A 22,293-nucleotide genomic window follows, 5' to 3' on the forward strand; every position below is an offset into this window, starting at 1 on the left:
GAAATCCGTGTTCCATTCAGGAACTCTCTGTCGAGATTCTCCAGGCAATTTTTCTGATCCTCATGACTCACCAAGAGACCTCGTATGTTAACCCCTTAGTGCCATAGCTTTGGAACCAAAATCTCATGACAAAGACTCATCTCACCTAGTGTAAGATTTGGAGAAAGTCAGCCAAACCTTCTCAGATGTCAACCTGCTTTACAACTGAGGAGCAATAGTATGTCCATGAGTCAGTGTGAGGATTAAATTAGATAAAGTATAAAAAGTGATTAGTACTATGTCGCTAATGTTACTAGAGTCCTAATCCAGAGGCCTAACTCTGGGGAATCCCAACAAATCAGATCTGGCCATCCACCCAAAAACCCATCCAAAAAAGTAATGGTGAGAAGCAGGGAAGGAACGTTAATTAGGATGGCCACCCTGGGAAGACGAGGAAGACTCATATATTCGGCAGTTACTGACATGAACTGCCAAGCTATATAGACAAAGGGGACAGACATGTGAGTACTCAAGCAGTCTTGGCGGGACTGTGATCTGGTTGATCCTTATCTGAGGATGGCCAAAGTCTCATTGATGACCATGGAGCTGCTGTGGCCCGTGGGGTGGTTTCTGTTCATCAGAGGTATTCACTGAGGTATTTGCTCTGCAGACTCAGAGCCAAGGGGACACATGCAAAATGGGGAAAGAGATGCCAGGATTTTTACATTTGTAGGTCCAAATGAAGACTCAATGTTTTTAATAAAAGTGAGTATTTAACACTTAGTATATAAATATATACCCAGAAACCATGTTTGGAAGTAAAAGTAGTCAGAGACAAACCATGTAAAAACAGTACGTAGAGCTGGGTCACTTTTCAGTGTGACAACATAAGTTGCTTATTAGTTCATCCCCACAGTTCATCTCCTTCAAGGTTATTATATTTTCAGGATTGATTAGTTAACTCTATTCTATTTGCCTTATTGTTTCCTGAACTAACAAAGGGTGTTCAACTTCAAGGCCCAAAATGAGCAATTGTGATGCAAATGTAAGTGCCTTCACACAATATCTTTTTTTTCCTCAAAAGTTCAATGTAGTCTGTGGGATCATTTTCTTGTTCTCATTTTGTTGCTGGGAGAGCTGTGGCCCGGGCTAAGCAGTTTTCCTTGTCAGTAACAAACACCGAGATAGGTGAACGTTGATACAGTTTTATTTTTCATAAACAGAAAGTGTCACCCTTGCAAGACAGTATTAGGTCCAGAACAAAATATTGAATTGACCAGGAAAGGGAACCACAGCACTGTGAAATAAGACCATGTAGATTAGTGATTCATCCTTTGCTTCTTGGAACCATGGAACCTCAGGTGCTAAGGCCTGTACTCTGTCTGAGAAGCACTGATTAAAACTCTGATGGCATTAGCTTGTGTTCCATTGATGCCCTAGGGTTCCACCACCTGTGCCTTGAGGCCAAGATCAGGTGGAGATCCACACCTCTAATTACTTCCTCTGAGATGCCTCCAACCAGGGCAGCTCCACTTTGATCTGTTTTATATTTTGAACAGCCATTTAAAATGTTCTGTTTAAAAAAAAAAAGTTTCACTCAAAAAAAAAAAAAAAAAAGGCTTTCAAGCTACTGTTTTAGTCCAAATATGAAACCCCATAGCCTAAAATCCAAAAGTGCTCTGCAGAAATATCCAGAAGGCTAAGGGCACCGCTCAGTTCCCCAGGGTTATGCTGCAACCTGAAGCCTTGACATTAGATGACAAGTACAGATTCTTCACTTCTGATAAGGATTGTTTCTTGGTCCCCAAGCCATTCTTGTGATTTCATGTTTAAAAAAAAAAAGCATTTGTAGAAGACAAAGGATGGTTCACAGAGGAGAGAGAACATTACAATTGAATATTAGTCTTCTAAAGCATTGAAAGAACTTAAAGAAGGGAGTCCAATCCTGCCTTAGTCTTATAGTCAAACCACATTTTTGCAGTATTTCTGGGTCTAGAAGTCCCTTAAGATTAAAATTAAAATGTGGATCTAGAAATCCATAGTAAATCCAGGCAGATCTTTTTCAATCAAGAAGAAAAGTCCTAGTGTTAATATTTTGACATCATGTACAGAGCATGGGAAAAAAATGAAAAATGAGAAACGTGTATTCCAGTTCACGTTTTGAGTAGAACTTGTGTTTGTTTAGAAATTGGGACTAAATTGAAAGCAAGATGATCCTTCCTTGATTAGAATGCGACATTACTACCAAGTGACCAACCAAAGGGCAGAATCCAAGGGTGACAACAGAAAAGATGGCCAGCTCCCAATCCCGTCAGCTGTTTGTAGGAAACGATTGTTTAATTATTTCCTTCTGTTAAGGTCTGACCTACACCAGCCCCTTCCTGTGGAGCTCTGAGTCCTCATCTGCACTCAGCTTCTTCAGGACAGGCCATTTAGTGCATGCAAATATGAGACCTCCTGCAGCTAGAGCCCTCTGTGCTACATGATCACAGTCTGATATGCTCACTCCATTATGGTCCGGGATTTTTTTGTATCCAAGAGTTGAAGGACAAAAGCCTTATGTGGTCATTTGAGTTTCCCTGATACCTTTTATTTTCTTCTAGAAGCTCCAGCTCCCTGAAATGTTTCCCCCTTTCTCATGGTGAAGAGGCTTACCCATTCATTTCATCTACTCAAAACCCGTTGACTAAGCGTCTCTTTCCATTATGCTCATACCACAGTAAGGAGGCCATTCCTCCATCTTTTAATTAAATTAAATGAAGTTAAAAAGGCCCAGGTTACTTAAAACCACCAAGTGCAGCATGCTGAAAAGAAGCAGTCTGGATATTTTCTGTTCAGTCATGTGACTACCTTAAATACAAAAGACAGGACTTCATTTGATCTCCCAACCACTTGGCACCAAAGTGGTCTGGTGATTTTCATTTTGGCTGGTGCTAGATGCTAGACCCCAAGTCCTAAAGTTGCTTAATAAAAAACAGCAGTGGGCTAGATCCAGAAAGAGGGAGTGGTGCCTATGGGACAGCCCAACTTTGAAAAGTCAAGGGACTCCGTGACAGCTGAGAGAGAGACCTCATATCTGGAGTCAGAGCAGAAGGTGGACCAGTGTGGGCTGATTAAAAAACAAGTCTCAGTCGAGACACTCAGCTAACCAGCAAGGAAAATGTACCTGAATTACCTGAAGCTAAAGAGAAGTTTCTGGAAGGACATAGAGTGTTTCATAGAAACCCAGGGTCAAAAGCACATCAGGGTCTAATGAAAGACTCAAATGACAAATTGGAATGGCAGGAAGTTACTCTGGGGCTTTCTAGAAGTTCCATATGGTCCCTCATCTCCCCTCCCTTGTTGTCCCCTCTTCAACCCTCTCCTCTCCTCTCCTCCTCCCTGCCCCATGCCATCTGATGTTTCTATTTCTGTATGAATATGATAGACAATGGCCACACCAGCTCATGGTCCAACAGAGGCTGCTTGGAGAACCAGAGTCAATTTGGTGCCAATTCCAGATCCTTGGGGAATATCAACATTGATCAGATCAAATCAGAGCAATGAGGTCACACAGCAAATGCAAATCTGGAGTCTGGGCCTCCTCTTTTGCAGGTAGTGAATAATGAATAGGAAAGAGCTATTAGCCCTACAGACATTCCCCGAGGAGTTGAGAAGTAATCTTCTATTCTCCCAGGTTCTCCCTCTTGCTATTCCCCTTCTATATTCCCTGGCCCTCTCCCAGCATAATTCAATATGAACAGCACCCAGCGGTGCTAGAGCTGCAGATGCTGTGCCCTGTAGGAGACTAGCCAGTTTTCCCAGCCTTCCCCTCAGCTACATGGTGCCAGAGGCCAGGGCTCATGAGGGACATTCGCTGGAAACCTTGAGGACCTAGGTGTAACTGCAGTGTCCTTCCTTCTCAGAAATATGCAAGCCCTGGAGGAGAAAACAAAAATGGCCCAGAGGCATAGCAGCACAATTCACAATTGCTAGACTGTGGAATCAACCCGGATGCCCTTCAATAGATGAATGGATAAAAAAAATGTGGCATTTATACACCATGGAGTATTACGCAGCACTAAAAAATGACAAAATCACGGAATTTGCAGGGAAATGGATGGCACTAGAGCAGATTATGCTTAGTGAAGCTAGCCAATCCCTAAAAAACAAATACCAAATGTCTTCTTTGATATAATGAGAGCAACTAAGAACAGAACAGAGAGGAAGAGCAGGAAGAAAAGATTAACATTAAACAGAGACATGAGGTGGGAGGGAAAGGGAGAAAAAAAGGGAAATCACATGGAAATGGAGGGAGACCCTCATTGTTATACAAAATTACATATAAGAGGTTATGAGGGGAATGGGATAACAAACATGGAGGGAAATGAATTACAGTAGATGGGGTAGAGAGAGAAGATGGGAGGGGAGGGGAGGGGGGATAGTAGAGGATAGGAAAGGTAGCAGAATACAACAGTCATTAATGTAAAAATGTGATGTGTAACCGATGTGATTCTGCAATCTGTATTTGGGGTAAAAATGGGAGTTCATAACCCACTTGATTCTAATGTATGAAATATGATATGTCAAGAGCTTTGCAATGTTGTGAACAACCAATAAAAAAAAAATGGCCCAGAGGACTGTGTCTTCCCAGAGGGCATGTTTCCTGGGAACAAAGGCACACATCTGTTGGGTTTGGCACAGTCTCAGCCACTGGGTTGTCTGGGTATGAGAACAACTAGGCAAGGTCAGCTTTGGAACACTCACAGTGACCTCTGACAACTAGGTCTAAGTCTCAGATGTTTAGCCAGGTGGTTACTCCAGAGACTTTTCCTAGGGGCTCCCTGAAGGTGGGAGCTGGGCACCAGAAGCTTGGTCCTCAAGTCCTTGTCCCATTTCCTGCAGAAAGAAATTGGTCTGAGTCTCTCAGACCAGGAAGTGCCCTTCCATTCCCAGACTGGGAAGTGCCAGCCCCAGAAGCTACAGCATGGTAAAGGGAGAACTGGACCAACATCAAGAGGACTGAGTCCTACTGCCAAAGTGTGTTCCTCACTTTCCCTGTCTGTAAAATGGGATGCTCACACCATGCCCTCTTTCAGCAAGCTCATACCAGAAGGAGGGGGCAGGTGCCAAAGGCTTATGCCCAACTGGTGACGTTTTGTTCTATTTGATCCTTCTCATTCAGTCATTGATGGGCCCACGCAGATCCTGGTTCGAGATGTCTCTGACACAGTCGCCTTTGTGGAGTGGACCCCACCTCGGGCTAAAGTTGATTTCATTCTCTTGAAATATGGCTTGGTGGGCGGGGAAGGCGGGAAGACCACCTTCCGGCTGCAGCCTCCCCTCAGCCAGTATTCAGTGCAAGCGCTGCGGCCCGGCGCCCGCTACACGGTGTCAGTCAGTGCGGTCCGAGGGGCCAACGAGAGCGCGTCCACCACCACCGAGTTCACAACAGGTAAGGCTGCCGTGGGAAGAGGAGCACGGAGGAGGGGGGAGCCAGCTGGTGGAGTCCTCACAAGAGGAGCAGAAAGGAGTGGGGTGGTCAGTGCCAGAAGGAGGGGAGTGGTCTGGGGCCTCGCAGCACAAAGGAAAAGCAGGCACCAGAGTGAGCAGAACAGGTTCTGATCCTCGTTCTGCCAGCCAGACCAGCGACTGAGTCCTGTCCTCCGATGAGTCCCTGAGGTTTGCAAAATGACATTTGTAAAATGACACATTTATCTTGAAGACATCGGGGCATCCGTCGTGCTAGCCCAAATGACAACTTGGGGACTGTTTGGGAAAGGTGCGTCTTGCTCGGGACGCTTCATGGCCATTTGTGGATATTGTTGTAGTCATTCTCTAAATCTGCAATGGCTGCATGGCCACGGTGGAGCACCTCGGCGTTGTTCAAAGCCCAACCCGACCCACCACAGGCCGAATGCAGGGCTGTGACTCGTCCTGTGTAAGCACCAGCATGGGGCCAACCCAAGCCCTGATTCCAGGGACAGGAAACTGGAAGCCCACCTGACGCCTCCCAACCGCCATGGTGACCACGGCCCCCTTCCCAAGGCTGTTAGCGTCAGAGAGCTTCACCAGCACTCGGGAAGGGCCAGAGCGCAGGTGACTCGCTCCGACTCTCAGTGCCCATTAGTCTGGCCAACTGTGGGCAAGAAAGACAGGAACCACCCAAGGGACCAGCTTCCTGGCACCCTGGCTCAGTCAGCAAGGCTCTGTGATCAGCTTGGTCACTGAGCCTCGTTAATCGGGGTGGGCCTTGGCCTCTCTGCCTTGGGGAACATGTCAGGGTTCTCTGCTAACTCTAAGGGGTCCCAGGGATTCGAGGAGACTGATGGCATCTGTAGGATCCAAGAATCATCTGACAGTAGAAGAATCACTATTTCAAGCATCTTGCCTTGGGTTGTGGCCTGAGATCCTGTCATGGGGTGGAGCAAGCCCAGGGGCTTCAAGGAGGCTCAATAGCTAGCACTCCCTACTCCACCTGGGTTTAAGCCATTGATAAATAAGGCAAAGAATAAGAGAGAAAGACACCCAAACGTTCCCTAGGTTGGAGCGTGCAGCCAAGTGTGACTGCCAGCTAGATTTGCAAGCTGACCAGCACTGTGGACCTGGGCTATCTGTCCATGTGGCAGACCTGGGGGCTACTTGGGTTAGGACTTAGAGCAAGGAGGAATGGGAAGAGACCTGGTCCATGGGGCAGCCCATCCCACAAGAGAGGGAAGTGCTGGACAGTGTCCAGGCTCTGCTGCAGAGCTGGCCATTAAGGCCACCCTCCCTAGTGACAGAGAAGCAGGAGTCTTTCAATGGGGCTCTTTCCACCCAGAAGATTTTGCTCCTTAAAAAGAAGCAAATGTAGACACTGGCGAGCTGCAGAAGGCAGGAATTCATTCTGCAAGAGAACTTCCAGGTTGTCTATCCTTTACCCAGACTCCACTCCCTCACCCAGGGGGTGGCCAGTGATAATTTTTTCTGAACATATCCCCAGACTGAATGTTCTCCCTGGAAAAGAGGAGCCGAATTCTGCCCATTTCTCTTCCCTTCTTCTCCCTCATTTAACTAAAATATTCCTGGCAGAGTGTGAGGAAAGATGAGAATTCAAGGTCAACCCCCACCACGCACACACCACAGCACCTGCCCCAGCAGTGCCGCATTCTCTTGTTAATTTCAGGAGAGTTTGTGTTTGGAAAGTGGTTTCTTTGTGCTCTGCTCTGATAAGGAGTTTGAAGAGGCAAAACAGGAGAAGAGGGCTTTCGAGCAGTGAGCAGCTTGGTGAAAAGCAAATTCTTGATGTTCGGGTCAACAAGATGGAAGCAGGATTGGCCAGCGGCCTAGGAAAATTCCAATCAAGACAATTACATCCCACCTCCAAGGGCCCCCTGGGGTTCAGCTCCCTGCTGCCGCCTCTGCTCCATTCTCCCATTTCCGGTGCCTGGTGAGTGGCAGCCGGCTGCCTTCTCTGTGCAACCTCGGCCTGTCCATCCAACCCACTCCCCTCTGCTTTAGGAACCGGAAGGGGAGAAGAGGCCAGAAGCCGCAAATAGCTTTGCAGACAGACTCTCAAATTCGGGGTTGGCATGTGCCAGCTGAATGATGAGAGAGTACCCGGGCCCTCGCGGCAGGGCCCTTAGTCATTCCAGAACTCCGCTTAAATTCAAATTAACCAAAGTGCTTTTCCAGGTGATGGCTTCGACACTAGGAGCGCACTAATTGCACAGGCAATTAAAACAGAGATTTGCTTCCTGCATGGTGAGTGGGATATTTGCCTGGGTCTTAGCGCTGCTCTGAAAAATGAAAAGGCTCTGATGGCAGCATCCCAAGCCAGTGGCAAGGGAGAAGCCAGCCCCAACCCAGGAAATCTAGAGCCCAGTCTCTTGAATCCCCACCCTCAGCAGCCTGGCCTTCCACTGCCCTCAAGGGGGTGCCACCATCCCTGGACTGTTGCTGTAGGGGGCATCTTTGAGCATAAGCCTGAAGCCACAGAGTTCAGCCACGGGTGCACGTGACCTAAATGCTTCCGAAATTCTCTTGAATGCTGATATGGGTTCAACTGCATCTCCTGAAAAGGTGTCGAAGCCCTAGTACATATGAATGTGACCTTATTTGGAAATAGGTTCTAGGCAAATTAAGATAAGGTCATTGAGGTGGCCTTAACCCCATACGACAATGTCCTTATGGAAAGGGGAACTTCTGACAGAGACAGACATGCCCACAAAGAAAACGCCACCTGAAGATGGGAGCGGAGACAGAAGCACCAAAAGATGGCTGGCCACTCCTGAGAAGCCAAAAGAGGCCGCCACGCTCTCTCCACGGCCCTCCGAAGGAAGCGACTCTGCCAACACCTCGATTCTAGACTTTTAGACAATAATTTCCTATTAAAATATCCAACTTGGAGTACCATATCTGGGAAACCAATGGGAACACCCGGAAGGCTCAAGCCCCACCTGCTTTTCAGTGATTCCACTCTGGGATTCTCATAGAAACTCTTTCCCAAGTTCAACCAGGACAGTACTTACCTTCCTAGCCAAGATTCTCACTGTGGATGGCAGAGGACATGGGGGCTTCCTGCCCCTGCAACACCAGCTGTCCTCAGCCAAAGCTCTTCTCCCTGAACCACCTCACCCCAAGCATCCCAAGCCCCATGGCTGAACAGCTGACAAGACTTTTGCAGAGGCTTTGAATTAGCCAACAAAACAGAGCTGATGGTGTTCATTCAGTGGCTTGGTGTGTCTTTATTGAGCATCTGCTGGACCTAAGGGTGTAGAACAAAAAAGGCAAGACCTGGATCACATGCATGGCATACTCCTGGGGGAAATTTGCCAGTGAAAAGGAAAGAAATGTACAAGATTGTTGTGATGGTGAGCTCTGTGATGAGACGTGAAATGGATGACATGGAGGGGATCCGCTGGATCCAGCCGTTTGGAAAGGCTTTCTGAGAACATGACATCATAACTAAGATCTCAATGACTAAGACATTCAGGGATCTGGAGCTCATTCCAGGCAGATGCAGCAGCCAGTGCACAGGCCCGAGGTAGGAATTAGCTTGATGTGTTTCAACAGTAGAAAGAAGGCAGACAGCCGAGCCCCAGGGATAGGGTAGAAGCAGGACAGGGTGATGCATGGGAGCAGGCAGGCCAGGCCAGCGGGCCTGCAGGGAGGTTCAGGAGCTCATGATGGGAGCAACAGGGAAGGCTTCAGAACAGAATCATGGGATCTAGCCTGTGCTTTAGAGTTCATAGCCACAAGTCGCTCCACAGCCCCCATTAGCCATCTACCTCTGCCTCTCGCCCCAGGCCTGCTGATGCATTAGAGATCAGCTCTGTTCCCCACCTAGAGGGGTGCCTCTCAGCCTCCCCTCCTAGCCAGGCCTCCAGACCCTGAAACCACAAGTAGGTTCCCCTCTGCCTAAGCTCTTGTTCCAGGAATGACCTCTTTTAGGGTTGTTGGCATTGGAAGTGTCTACTCCCTTCACAGAAAACTCTACCCCCATCCACAGGGCAAAAGCCCTAAGAAGAAACCTCCCAGAACCGTTGGCAGTGAGTCCTCTCTGAGTCCTTATAAAAAGGGGATGTTTCCAAGGTAAGAGCACTAGGTATAGGTCTCCACCTTGACCCTAACCCAGCTGTTTTCGCCCCAGTTCAGGTCAGGTGCCACACCCCGCCCATGACACTCAGGGCCATGATGTCAGGCACATCCTCCCACGGGCTCCTCCACCCAACTGCTAGAGAAATAACACACACAACACATCAGGGATGCACAGCTCCCCTTGCTAAAGTACTTTGACTGGAAAAACAGTTCTCAGAAAACAAGCTGCAGAGACATACATCTGCTAAAAGATTCACCCAATTTACATCACTAAACAGAATACTTCTCACTCCCAAGCCTCTGCTTTTGGGTGGATTTGCAGCATTCTCATCTTTGCAAGAGGATCCAGGATACTTGCTTTGCTTTTGCAGACTACAGTAGCCCAGGGGAGGTTTGCTTGGAACAAAGGACTGGTCTGCTCCAAGTTAAATTTGAGTCTCAGTTTTTCAGGGTCACACCTAGAGGTCCCCAAATGGGTCAGACAAGACCGTCAGTTCTCAGGGAGAGAAGCAGCTCCTTGGGGTTGTGGGAGAGATGCCGAAGCTGATAGTCCCTTCATTGCACTGGAATTTGTGGAACCCCAAGAGCGAGCATTGGGGTGCAATACTGTTGGAACTCAGGAAGAGTTTCGGAGGCAACAGGAAGCCAGCCCAGGGTCTGGACACCTATTTTCACACCAGGCACCAGGCAACCAAGTTGACATGTATTGTCTAACCGTACGGCAACTGGAATATGGCATCATTTGCTCCTTTTACAGAAGTGGCCATCAAGTCCCAGTGAGACTGGAAGACTTGTCCAGGACCCATTCCTGCAGGTGTCAGAGCTGGAAATCCAACTGAAGCTTGACTCCAAACCCCGTATTCTTTCTAGTACCTCACTTCCCCTGTCTGTGTTTTAATTTTCCAATCTGTAAAACTTTCAGCTATTTCTGTACTCGTAAACTCCAGAAGGGCAGCTTGAAATCAACCCTCCTCCCTTTGCTTGATGTTCAAACCCGATTTTGTTCTCTTCCATTTTAATCACTTGAGGATTATCCCTGATTTTCTCCTACTGGGGTTCCCTTTGCTTTGTTTTGGAGCCTGTGATATTAGTTGGCTCATTTCCAAGTTTCTGGAACCCTTGGATGGTCATGAGGTATCACAAAGTGTATCGATGTCTAATTTCCAAGAAAAACCCTCCAACCAGACCAAGGAATTTGCTGGGACAGACCACAAAGCCAGGGGCAGAAACAGAGCTCACTCAAATGTGAGGCAGAGGGTCAGGAAGCGTGGGGGTCTCGCCACAAAGATTTTTAAAATTCAAGGCGCACCACAGATGCACATTATCGGGCGTGATGTTGGTGATGTCTGTCTGTTTGTAGAGATTGATGCCCCCAAGAATTTACGAGTCGGCTCCCGCACAGCAACCAGCCTTGACCTTGAGTGGGATAACAGCGAGGCAGAAGTTCAGGAATACAAGGTCGTCTACAGCACCTTGGCCGGGGAGCAATACCATGAGGTGCTGGTCCCCAAAAGCATTGGTCCAACCACCAGAGCCACCCTCACAGGTAAGTGCTGTCTCTTGGGGGCACAATGGTTGCTCAGTCTACACCCTCACAGCTCTCTCTCAGGCCACTCTCCCCAAAGCCAACCCGCTGAGCTACTCTCATCCCTTCCCTGAACCTCTGCAGGGACCTCCTCTTCAGGCCCATCCAATCCATCAAAACGGGGGCGGGGGGGATCTTTTCAAAATACTTTCGTGGTGATGCCAACTCATTGTGCATACCTTTGGATGGTCATGGGGTAACACAAAGTGTATCGATGTCTAAGTTCCAAGTAAAACCCTCATGAGGTAACACAAAGTATTTGCTCATTGCTCTCAGGGCAAACTAAAACCCTAAGCATGGCTGGCCTGCCCTGCCCAGTCCCCTGCCTTCTCAAGTCCCACCCCTCTCCATCCCCTGGTGCCCTCTCTGCTCCTGGACCATGGGTCTGGGAGTCCCTCAGACGTGCTGTCCTTCCTGACATGGTGCTCTGCTCTGCTCTTAGTTCACGCTGGCTTTCCCTCCCGCCCCCAGTTCACATGCCACTTTGTAAGAAGCCAGATCATGCTGTCCAGCTCGCTCTCAGCACAGCTCAAGATGCCTCTGACCTGTGGGCGTGACTCTTTGACAGTTGAGCTTCTCCCTAGACCTGGCGCTCCAGGGAAGATGGACCACATTTTCTTTTTCCCATCATTGAATCCCCAGGGTCCATTACGGTATCTAGAATATTCTAGGTCCTAGAGCAGTATTTCTTGAAGGGATGAGTGAATGAAGCTGCAAAAGTTTACTCTGATTGGAACATAGAGTGTGAGAGGCCAATGACAGGGTGAGAGCCTGGTCATCCTTATATACCCTGTAAAAACTTGGGGTTTATTCTAGAGGGCAATGAGGAGCCATTGAGGGAGTTTTAAATAAGGTGATGTAATTACTGTGGTATGCAGAGAAGGTCAAGGGTAGAGGCTTGTCAGGAGACCAATGCTGGGGTTAAACAAGAGAAGTGGTGGTGTGGACTAAGGCAGTGCCCACTGCCCACCACACCTGGCTGGAGAACCGTGCTGACTCCTGTTTGGCCCTTCAGCATGCCCATCCAAGAGAGCCTGCTGCCAGACCTTGCCCAGGGAGGGCGACTGCAAACACAGGGCCTGGGTCCTGATGAAGGCAATGCTGAGCGGTCCTGGCCCAGGGCTGCCCGAGGGCTCCCAGACAGTCTGTTGACTGGTCTTGGCTTCCTGCAGAAGTGTCTGCCATCTTCCTAGTCAAAAGTTACCCAGCAAAGAGTGGACCACAAACCAGGGCGGCACAATCAAAGCTGTTTTCCTCCTGAGCTGAAATCCCAGACCTCCTTGCCATAGTTATAGCTTCTTTCATCTTCACAGAAACCTCATGAGATGGTCCTATTAGCAACCCCACTTTATAGATGAGGAAACGGAGGCCCTGGGAATCTGGACACTTGCCAGGTTCACAGAGCTAGCAAGTCCGCAGCTGTGATTGGACTGGGTTCCCGAGTCCCGTTCCAAAGGTTCTCCTCCCACCGCTGCTGCTTCCCACAAACGAAGCCAAATGTAAGGGACGGTCAGGATTCAAATGCCACAGGCTATAAGGGATGGTAAATTATTATGAGTAGTGGGTTTAGATAGGTTAGTATGTTGTGCTAGAGTGGGGCTGACGAAAAATCACACACACAAGTACACACACACACACACACACTCACACAATGTCACACAATTATCTCAGGGAGCTCACAGCTGAGGAGATTTATGAAGGCAAATGTCTATGTGATTTAAGGAAGGATTAGAGGTATGTAAGGAAACCAAATCAAGGACATGCTACTGGCTGAGACTCCAGCTATGAAGATCACTTGCTCTCTTGCAGCAGTATCTGGAGGAAGAAAAGGAAGGGCCCCAAGGAGAAAGAGGGGAGGGAGCAGTGTGATCTGAGCTCCAAGCGGCAGAGCTTTCTCCCTCCCAGACCTGCTTGTATCCTAAAGAGGAAATCGTTGCAGCCTCCAAGGTCTCCGGAGACCCTGGGCCTGGTGACACATTTGGAGCCCAGGCTTTGGACTTAAATCCAAGCTCACCCCTTCCTGCGGGTGATTTGAGCCACCAGCAAGACCTCTCGGCCTGTGTTTCTCCCTCTGTAAAGCAGGGCTGCCACCACCCACCTCCCAGGGTCACCATGAATCTTCCATGAGGTCACGTATGCAGGGAGTTTAGGGAAGAGCTGCTAACACTGGGCGTCAGAAGCCATTGGCAAGTTTGTACTGTTCTTCTCTTCCACAGAGCTCAGCCGGGGACCCATGACAGCCTGGTCACCTCTGGGCACACACGCAGCCCCCTTTATTCCCACAAAATACCACCAATGGCCCTTGGACTTCAGAGGCCTTGTCTCGGAGGCCCACGTTGGCCCTTTGCTGTGGGATCTGGGCCTTCCCCGACTCTGTGGGCTCTGAGTCATTTCAAGGGCTGCAGCAGCACACACCCCCCATCCCCCTTCGCAGACCTTGCCTTTTGCCACACGGATTCCAGCTGGGCACAGCACCAGACATCTTCCCCATCATTCTCTGAGCAGATCCCTCTGGAGTATGAACTTGTTTCTGAACAACAGACTCAGTGTCTGCCATGATAGCCCCCTGCTCTGATGGCTTCTTGTCTTAATGATGAGTCCGTTTTGGGCTTAGCCTCTTAGGTGGGTTGGTGTCTGCTTGGCCTGTAAACCACACCTGGAGTTCCAAAGGGTCCCTGAGTGTTCTCCAAGGCACCTCCAGGTTAGAACCTGGCACAGGGACTGTGGACATCACTCTGATGCCTGGGTAGCAGCACAAGACAGTCAGCCCTCACGGAAGACTCCTAGTGGACAGAGGAAGGGGATAGAGACTCAGCCAAGAAAGGAGATCTGGGCCCCTGGCTGAAAGGTGGTCAGGAGGCAGCCTCTCTGCCTGGGACTAGTACAAGTTGTCAACACCACTCTGGTTACTGCACCTGCCGTGACTCCTCTGTTGGGTCATCAGGGAGGCATGTGTGGCTACCACGTTTACCTGGAAGGCAGAGGAGTATGCCCTCGGCCACCTGTGCTCTCTCCCCAGACCTCCCTCATGCACAGAGGCCACCCTTGAGGGTCCCCAGGACCAAGGGAACAAAGGAGATATGAACTGGCCTGTAAGCCCTCTCGAGGGCCTTGCCAACAGCCACCTGACCAGCTAGCAAGCGGATCACCGGAAAAGCCACCAACAGGCTCAGGAAACCCAGGGCCTCAGTCCCTTTAGACATCACAATACAACACAGGACTGCAAGGAAAGAAGACTTAGGGCCAGCCACATGTGACACACTCACTCACACGTACACAGACACACGCACATTCACACAACCACTCACACACACATTCTCAAATACACAAATCACACAGGCACAGCTGCACTCTCACCCCACCTGCACTCACACTCACATACATGTACCATGCACACACACATGCAATCACATGCCTTGCGCACACGTGCGTGCTGGTGTGTGCAAGCGTGTCTTTATCAGGTGATGTGATCGGCCACCTTCCAGGCCTCTGGGGGCCAGGGGATGTGGGGGCAGGCCCACATCCCGGTAGGTGTATCACTCTCCATGTTTTCACTCAGGGCCTGGTGGGGTGGTGGTGACATGGTGAGGTCCTCGAGGTGCAGAGGCAGGAGACCATGCTTGTCCATGGGAGGATCTTCTTCGAGGAACTCCCGTCCCCTTGCCAGCCAGGCCCTCGGGCTCCACTGCTCCCTGTCGGCACTTCCTCATGGCGGCGCACAAATACCACGTCAGCACCAGGCCCTCAGTGCCCTGTGGGCTCTCCTGAGAGGGGTCAGGGTGCTGGGCCTGAGACCAGGGCCAGAATGTGTTCAGCCACCTCTGGGTGAGGTCACAGTGACCCCAAGTGGTCACTTTGGTGAGGCACCCTCTAAACACAAGGTCGTTTCTGGGGCTTCGGGGGCAGGACAGTGGGAGTGGGCTGCAGAGACCCAAGCAGGAGAGGAAGGCGTCCACACACCTCCTCATGGAGTTGGGACCTGGGGAGCCTGTCCCTTCTAGTGTTAAAAGCCTTGGGAAACGGGCCCAGGAGAAAAGTCTCAGCTGGGGATGTCTCAGCTTCTGCTTTGGCTTCTTCAGCAAGTAGCACTTGTTTAGAGAAAGCCCTTGTTTATAGAAATGGGGTGTGCCTGCAGGATGGGGGGATGAGCCATGATCCTCATTAATTTCACTGGCAACAAGAAAGTTCCCTCTGAGAATGCTTGGTATTGCTATTCTTTGCCCGAATGGGTTTAGAATCAGGATGGAGTGGACAGCTCCTCTTGATACTTGAACATCATTTATACCCCAAAGAGCAAGGTATGTCCTCAAAAGCCTGCCTCATCCGGGGAGACCTGCAGAAACACCTTCTTATGCAAGAACCTTGGGGGCTTAGCTCTCCATTTAACCAAAAAGGAGACCCTTGCCTACCTGGTGAGGTTTCAGGGGCTGTCAGAAGACCCCCTGTCTTCAAGTATCTCTCCATCTATGAAATCTCTAGTTTTTCCAAATTACACCACTGGGAAATTTGCCTGCGGTGGGGTCTGATATTAGGTTCATGAATGATTTTAATAGATCTACTTTGGCACATGCTGTTCTCTCTGCCTAGAATGCCCTTCCCAGCCAACTGGCCACAAGACCCTTCAAAACCCAGTAGAGACATCCTCTCTTGGAAATCTCCCTACCACCATGGGCACTATGCTACTTCTGCTTCATATATATTTTTCCACTATACTGCATGCTGAAAAAAAATGAGATCCTTTATCTTTTTTTAATATTTATTTATTTAGTTTTCGGCAGACACAACATCTTTGTTTGTATGTGGTGCCGAGGATCGAACCCGGGCCACATGCATGCCAGGCGAGCCCGCTACCGCTTGAGCCACATCCCCAGCCCCGAGATCCTTTATCTTAAAGACCTAAGATTACAGTAAAGATACAGACATGAAAACTAACAATAACCACTGAAAACATAATTGCTATTGAAACTAATAAACCAACTGCAAACTCCTTTGGGACAGGGTTCTCAGTTTGTCCCTCTTTGTGTGGGCAGGAATCCAGTGTGCTAGGGCCAACTCAATCCCTGTCCCCAGAGAGGGGACTTGAGCTTCAGCCCAGGGATTTGGGAGATGGAAGGGTTCATATTTCTTCATGCTCACCTGAGCCCAACCAAGGCGGCGGTCCACAAGCACCTCACTCATGCTTTTGCTGAGCAAGAGACAGCAGTGACCGTTCTCAGGCCTCCTTTCCCCGGAACCACCCTGTTTTCCCCACTAGCAGCAGCAAGTGTGCAAGGAGGCTTCCTAAACAGGAGGGGAGGTGTTCTGCCTGTATGTCACCATAGCCCTTGCAGTGCAGGTGAGCTTTGCTCCTCTCATTGCTCTCAGCCCTAATTTACCTATTACTGCTGCCCCTGCCCCATTCTGACCCCCAGAGAACTCTATTTCCTTCCTCCACCTAGCTTTCAGGCCCAACTCCAGCCTGTACTGATCCCATACCCCTCTGCAGTGGCTCTTAGCAGCCCACAGTGTGGTACCCCATCACTCTCAAATTCCAAGTCACTTTGTCTAGTCCCCACTGCCAACCTATTGCACTCTTAGGGACAGGGACCAGAAAGAACAAGGGGCTTGGGTTCTAAACCTGGCTTTCTCCAACACCAGCTTTGTGATCTTAATCAGGAATGGGCTTTTCAGAGCCCCTTGCTCATGAGCAGAATCCTCCCAGCAGAGCCACAGGAGAATTAAATAAGGTGCCGTGTGTGATCTCCAAGAAGTTGCAATTATAGCCGTGTTTGTTGCCATCAGAGACCCGAAACCTCTTCATTTTCACCTCTTCTTCCCTCCCTCCCTTTCTTCTTCATTATACTTGTAGATTATCTTTTGCATGTAGCTCAGTGCTTGGCCTCTCATGGGTGCTCAGTAAATAATTAATTTGCTTTTTCAGTTCAGATTCTTTTGATTCCCAGAAGGGCAAGGGCAGTGACCATTCAGCTTGCTGGTATCCCCAGCCCACAGCCTTGTGCCTGCCACAAAGGATGACCTCAATAATATTTGTCAAGCAGATGACCTGTATGCTTGAGGGGTTCAGAGAAGCACAGGAAGGTGTGTGGGGAGAGTTGGGAACATGTCGACCTCCAGCCGGAACACGGGAAAGTCTATAAGGGACGGAGCACAGTGGCTTCCCATGAGATAAATTTTCTGAGCTTTGGTTGAGAAAGAGAACAGACCATTTATGTGCTGCCACTTGCAGGAGATGGATGGAAAGATAAAGAAAGCGTTGATGGAGAGCTAAGGGTTCTTTAAAATAAGAAATCCCTAGGGGTCCTGGGAGCGCTGATGGAGGTGTCCTGGGTCTGTCTCCTGTACACATTTTCTTTTCCAGCAGAACTGCATCTTACTTGCTGGCAGAGAGCAACAATTCAGTGATAGCGCAGGAAGAAAGCTGCAAACAATCAAAGGCAGGCAACAGGCACACACCTGGAAGCGAGTCCCACTCCCCATTCCCGAGGCAGGAGACCTGGGAGGGAGTGCTTTCAATTCTGCTCTGCCATTTTCTGGGAGAAGACGATTCTGTTGTAAATTATTGAACATTTCATTTAAGCTTCATAAATAAGAAACTCGGATGGAAATGTTGCATGTTAGATCCGTTTGGCAACATATAATTTCTGTCTTTCTCCCTCAATCTGTCACCCTTCATCTACCGCCGAGAATTTCTACTTCATTATAGGCAATTGAAGGTCTCAATCAGTTGCCTGAGAATAGTAGTTTATGTCCCAAAGGTAATCTAATTTCTCCAACCAAGGATGTACCTGGGACTCACTGAACCTATTGACAGAACTAAATGTGGGCTTTGAAAGGACCTGGGGTGTTGCAGGCCCTGCTCCATCTAGAGATAGGTGCTCCCTGAGCCAGGGCAACTCCACACCGACCCCTCGACTCTGAATCTTTGGTTCCCGACAGAGTCGACAGGTTAAGCCTGAGCGACCCAGCATCTACAGGTGTACCGAGGACCCCCCTGTGCCTGCCTAGGGTACTTTATATAGCTCCAAGACCACCTACCCCAAAGGACTCAAAATCCTGGAGTAGTTTTCTTTGCTAGATAATAATAACATTGGCTACTGTCACTACGGGCCAGGTGCTTAATCCTCACATAGACGGATCTTGGTATCAGTCCCATTCTACAGAAGTTGAGACCTTAAGGTGGTAAGAATTCAGCTGTACCCTGTGGAAGGTGGCAGACCTCCATATAAAACAGTGCGTCAGAATTCAACTTGACCTCCACTTTAGAGACACACCTGACAGATTAGAGAAAGAAAGAACTAAGGGTTAGGAAAGTGGTCGAGCTGGTTAGGAAGCTGATCCTAATGCCTTCCTGACTGCATTCTTTCCATTCCTTTTAGGGAGCGTGGCCAATGCCACCAGGTAGTTTCTTCCACACGCACCATGGAGGTGTGTAGAGTGTAGCCTGTACCAAAGCTGTTGTTGGAGGGGTCTGGTTACCATGCAGCCTTCCCCTTGACTAAACCAAGCCATTTGTTAAAGGAGGATGGCTCAAAGCATCCCCTATCAAATTGGACTGACCTCAGGAATCTCAGGGCGGTCACAGCTGCCCTGGGAATCCACTCCCACCATCTCCTGGCAGCAGGAGATGGTGGGAGTGGAGGAGTGCTTCTCAGTTCTGAAAGCCCTGCACTCTCAGGCCAAAAAGTCTGGGAGTCATGGTTTCTAGCTCATCATAGACTTCCTCTGTGCCTCAATTTCTTTTTATTAAAAAAAAAAAAGGTATACTGAGTTGAATACCATTCTCTGAAAATGCATGTCCACCAGAACGTGGAGATGTGACCTCATTTGGAAACATGGCCTCTGGAGACGTAATCTAGTTAACATGAGGTCATACTGGATTAGTGCAGGCGCTAAAACCCATAAGACTGTTGTTCTTGTCAGAGGAGAAGTCACACACACACAGAGAATGCCATGGGACCCAGAGGCAGAGGGTGCGGTATTCAGAGGTCCTCCAAAGAATGCATTGCCAGAGAGAGGCCACAGAGCCTTCAGAGGGAGCACAGCCCTGCTGACCCTTGACTTCACACTTCCAGAACTTTCTGTAGTTTTAAGTAACCTGTTTGCAGGAATTTATAACAAGAGCCTCAGGAAACTAATACAGATGGAGAAAGCACAGCCCTCCCACCTCCCTCTCAAGGAGGCGGGGAGGCTCCCGGACACATTCAATTCTGAAAAGCATGAGTTGTGTTATATAAATGCAGGATAGCATTATAATAATCCATGGTTCAAGAGCTTAGCGGGACTCGGAGTGACCCTTGGAGATTCCAGGGGTGATCGTTTGATTTAGTTGCATTTTTCTACAATCACAGTCATGATAAATGGGAATGAGTCTGACCCCTGTGGTGGTAGATGGAATCATGGTCGCCAGATGTCCACGTTCCAATCCCGAGCACCTGTGAACATGTCATCTTACACGGCAAGAAGGGCTTTGTGGACGTGGTGAATCAAAGATCTTGAGACGGGCAAGTTTTCCTGTACTGACCAGATGGATGCAGGGAGGTTGGAGTCAGAGCAGATGTGACAGTGGAAACCTAGATCAGAGAGAGAGAGAGGCAATAATGCTAAGCTGCTGGGCTTGATGAAGGATCAGGGGGCTGTGAGCCAAGGAGTGCAGACAGCCTCTTGAAACTGAGATAGGCAGACAAGTGGCTCCTCCCACGAGCCCCCAGGAGGAGCGCAGCCCTGCTGTACCCTGTGGGTCTTCAGCTCTCCTGGACCAGGAGATCATAAATGTGTGAAGTTGTGGTAATTAGTCAGTAAAAAACCAATACACCAGTCCAACAAGCTGGTCTGAAAATGAATGTGCCAGAGGGTAGGAAGAGACCCCAGAGAATTCTGGAAACCCGGCCACAGTCCTTAATAACAAAGCCCAGATGGATGCCCTGAGAGGCACACGCCCTGTGGTCAGACAGTTCTGGCATTTCGTCACCTCCAGGAGCTACCAGAAGGGGCTCTAAAGTGGGATCCACAGTGGTAAGCACTCTGGGCCTGCATTGCTGCATTGCTGATTTGGGGGGAGCCTACTCTCCCCCAGTTTATGATTTCAGCAAGAAACCCCTTCACAAGTTCTAGCCAACGTGAGACTCTAAGCACAGAGGGAGACCTTCTAGAGGTGACCACACCTCTGGAGGTCACTGACAAGAGCAGCCTCATTGCTGTCCAAGACCAGCAGCAAGAAGGAAGCTTTGCACTGGCCGGTTCCTTCTGTTGGCTTGGTACGGATTTCCTGAGCAGTGAAATGAGATTTACTAGGTAAAATTAGGAGCACACTCAAGGAGGACGAAAGGTAAGATCTGAACAGGAGCCTGAGCTCATCTTCCTTCGCTCCAACCTTCCCACGCCCTACCCCCAACACACGCACACTAATGTTTGCTTGTGCCTCTGCTGATAGATCTGATACCTGGCACCGAGTATGGAGTTGGAATATCTGCTGTCATGAACTCACAACAAAGCGTGCCGGCCACCATGAATGCCAGGACAGGTGAGTAGGAGGGTGGTGCTGCGGGAGGCTAGGCAGCCCTGCAAGCCTGTAGAGCCATCGAGAGGAGGCATCTCCTGGCCCCCGAGAACAGGGCCCTGGTGACAGTTATCAACCTAGTGACAACAGCCACTTGATGTCCAATTCTAACATCAGACATGCAAGATAGAGTCCTACTCTCCCCATCATGGACCTGTGCTTGCTCCTCCAGACCTGAAGGGCTGCTCCGAGCAGTGCAGAGCCAAGGTGGAAAACCCCAGGTAGGTAGGTGCCACTGCAGGCTCCATTTCTATCTAGAACACCCACAGCAGGCAGAACAGGGCATCTGCAGTCTGAGTCAAAAGACAGTCCCTCCAAGAGGTCACTGGCGTGGAGGTCTAACTTGCAAATAACCTATAAAATTCAAAGGTAGTAGAAAAATCCACTAGAGACCCTTGCTGCTCTGGAGCCAGAATATTTGCTTCTAAATCCTGAAGAAATCTCAGAGTTCCTCCAAGAGCTTAGATACAAAACAGCCTGGGCAGGACTGGGCTGGGGATTTGGGACCCATCCCTGTTCCCGAGGTTCAGTGTAGCACAGACAACCTCACTGCCAAAGCCCGAGGACGAGGCTCTCCAGGAGTGCTCAGATCTGGCCACCTGTTAGCCAAGTCAAAGTGACTCAAGGACAAATGGGAGAGCCAAGGGAAGCTACCACTGCCAGGAATGGGGTACCCCTACTGGGCAGCGGCTCCTGTTGGCCTGCCGAGAGGCCGTCAGGGTTGGCCTACTGAGAAAGGCAGAGTGAAAATTAATATGAAGAACTTAAAAAACAGCATCCAGCTTTGTCCCAGAGGTGGATGTATTCCAGTGGTGTTGGAGCTAATATTGCCTTTCTGCAGATTGTCTATCTCTTTGCCAAGACATTGGCCATCTTTCAAAAATAAACTGCTTGACAAAAACTGAGACAAGTATCAGCAATGACAAGCTAAGGCTCACGGTCAGCAGGCCTGCTGATAGCTGGGAAACACACAGGGTAGTCCAGGGAAGACTGGTCATCCTGAGGAACCTGTATAAAATAAGCCACTTATGTTGATCCACAGAACTGGACAGTCCCCGAGACCTCATGGTGACAGCTTCCTCAGAGACCTCCATCTCCCTCATCTGGACCAAGGCCAGTGGCCCCATTGACCACTACCGAATTACCTTTACCCCCTCCTCTGGGATTGCCTCAGAAGTCACCGTGCCCAAGGACAGAACCTCGTATACACTGACAGATCTGGAGCCTGGGGCAGAGTACATCATTTCCATCACCGCAGAGAGGGGTCGGCAGCAGAGCGTGGAGTCCACTGTGGATGCCTTCACAGGTACCAGGGCAGCAGAAGTCCCAGCCAGGTTCAGGGATCTGTGCATCTTAGTGGCAAGAAGGTCCTCTAAGCTGTCCATCCTTCCAAAGCCCCGTTGCCTTCAGAGAAAGAGAGATGGGTTGAAAAAGAAGACATGGAGGAAAAATAAACAAGTATGTCAAGAGAGGATGGTTAGGAGTAAAGGGGAGGCAGGGATGCCACATGCCTGGAAATTGGTGTCTGTTTCCTATGAGCCTGGACAAAGGCACTGATCCTCTCCATCTTTCCCTGACCACACTCAGTCAGTGGGCACTCTGAGGACCCAAGGAT

General features: G+C 49.4%; 1 protein-coding gene across 2 annotated transcripts in view; it reads left to right on the plus strand.

The window, feature by feature from the left end:
• The window catches only part of TNR (tenascin R), a gene marked incomplete at both ends in the record, with an annotated part of 72,834 nt that overhangs the window by 14,631 nt on the left and 35,910 nt on the right, over positions 1–22,293 (plus strand). For both annotated transcript variants that reach the window (XM_081300340.1, XM_081300341.1), the window contains 4 exons: positions 5,144–5,413; positions 10,898–11,083; positions 20,553–20,642; positions 21,721–21,984. In XM_081300340.1, the coding sequence (XP_081156466.1) occupies positions 5,144–5,413; positions 10,898–11,083; positions 20,553–20,642; positions 21,721–21,984 (810 nt within the window). The remainder of the gene's footprint in view (positions 1–5,143; positions 5,414–10,897; positions 11,084–20,552; positions 20,643–21,720; positions 21,985–22,293) is intronic.

Source organism: Spermophilus citellus (genome assembly GCF_964194105.1).
Source record: "Spermophilus citellus genome assembly, chromosome: 6".
Lineage (NCBI taxonomy): Eukaryota > Metazoa > Chordata > Mammalia > Rodentia > Sciuridae > Spermophilus > Spermophilus citellus.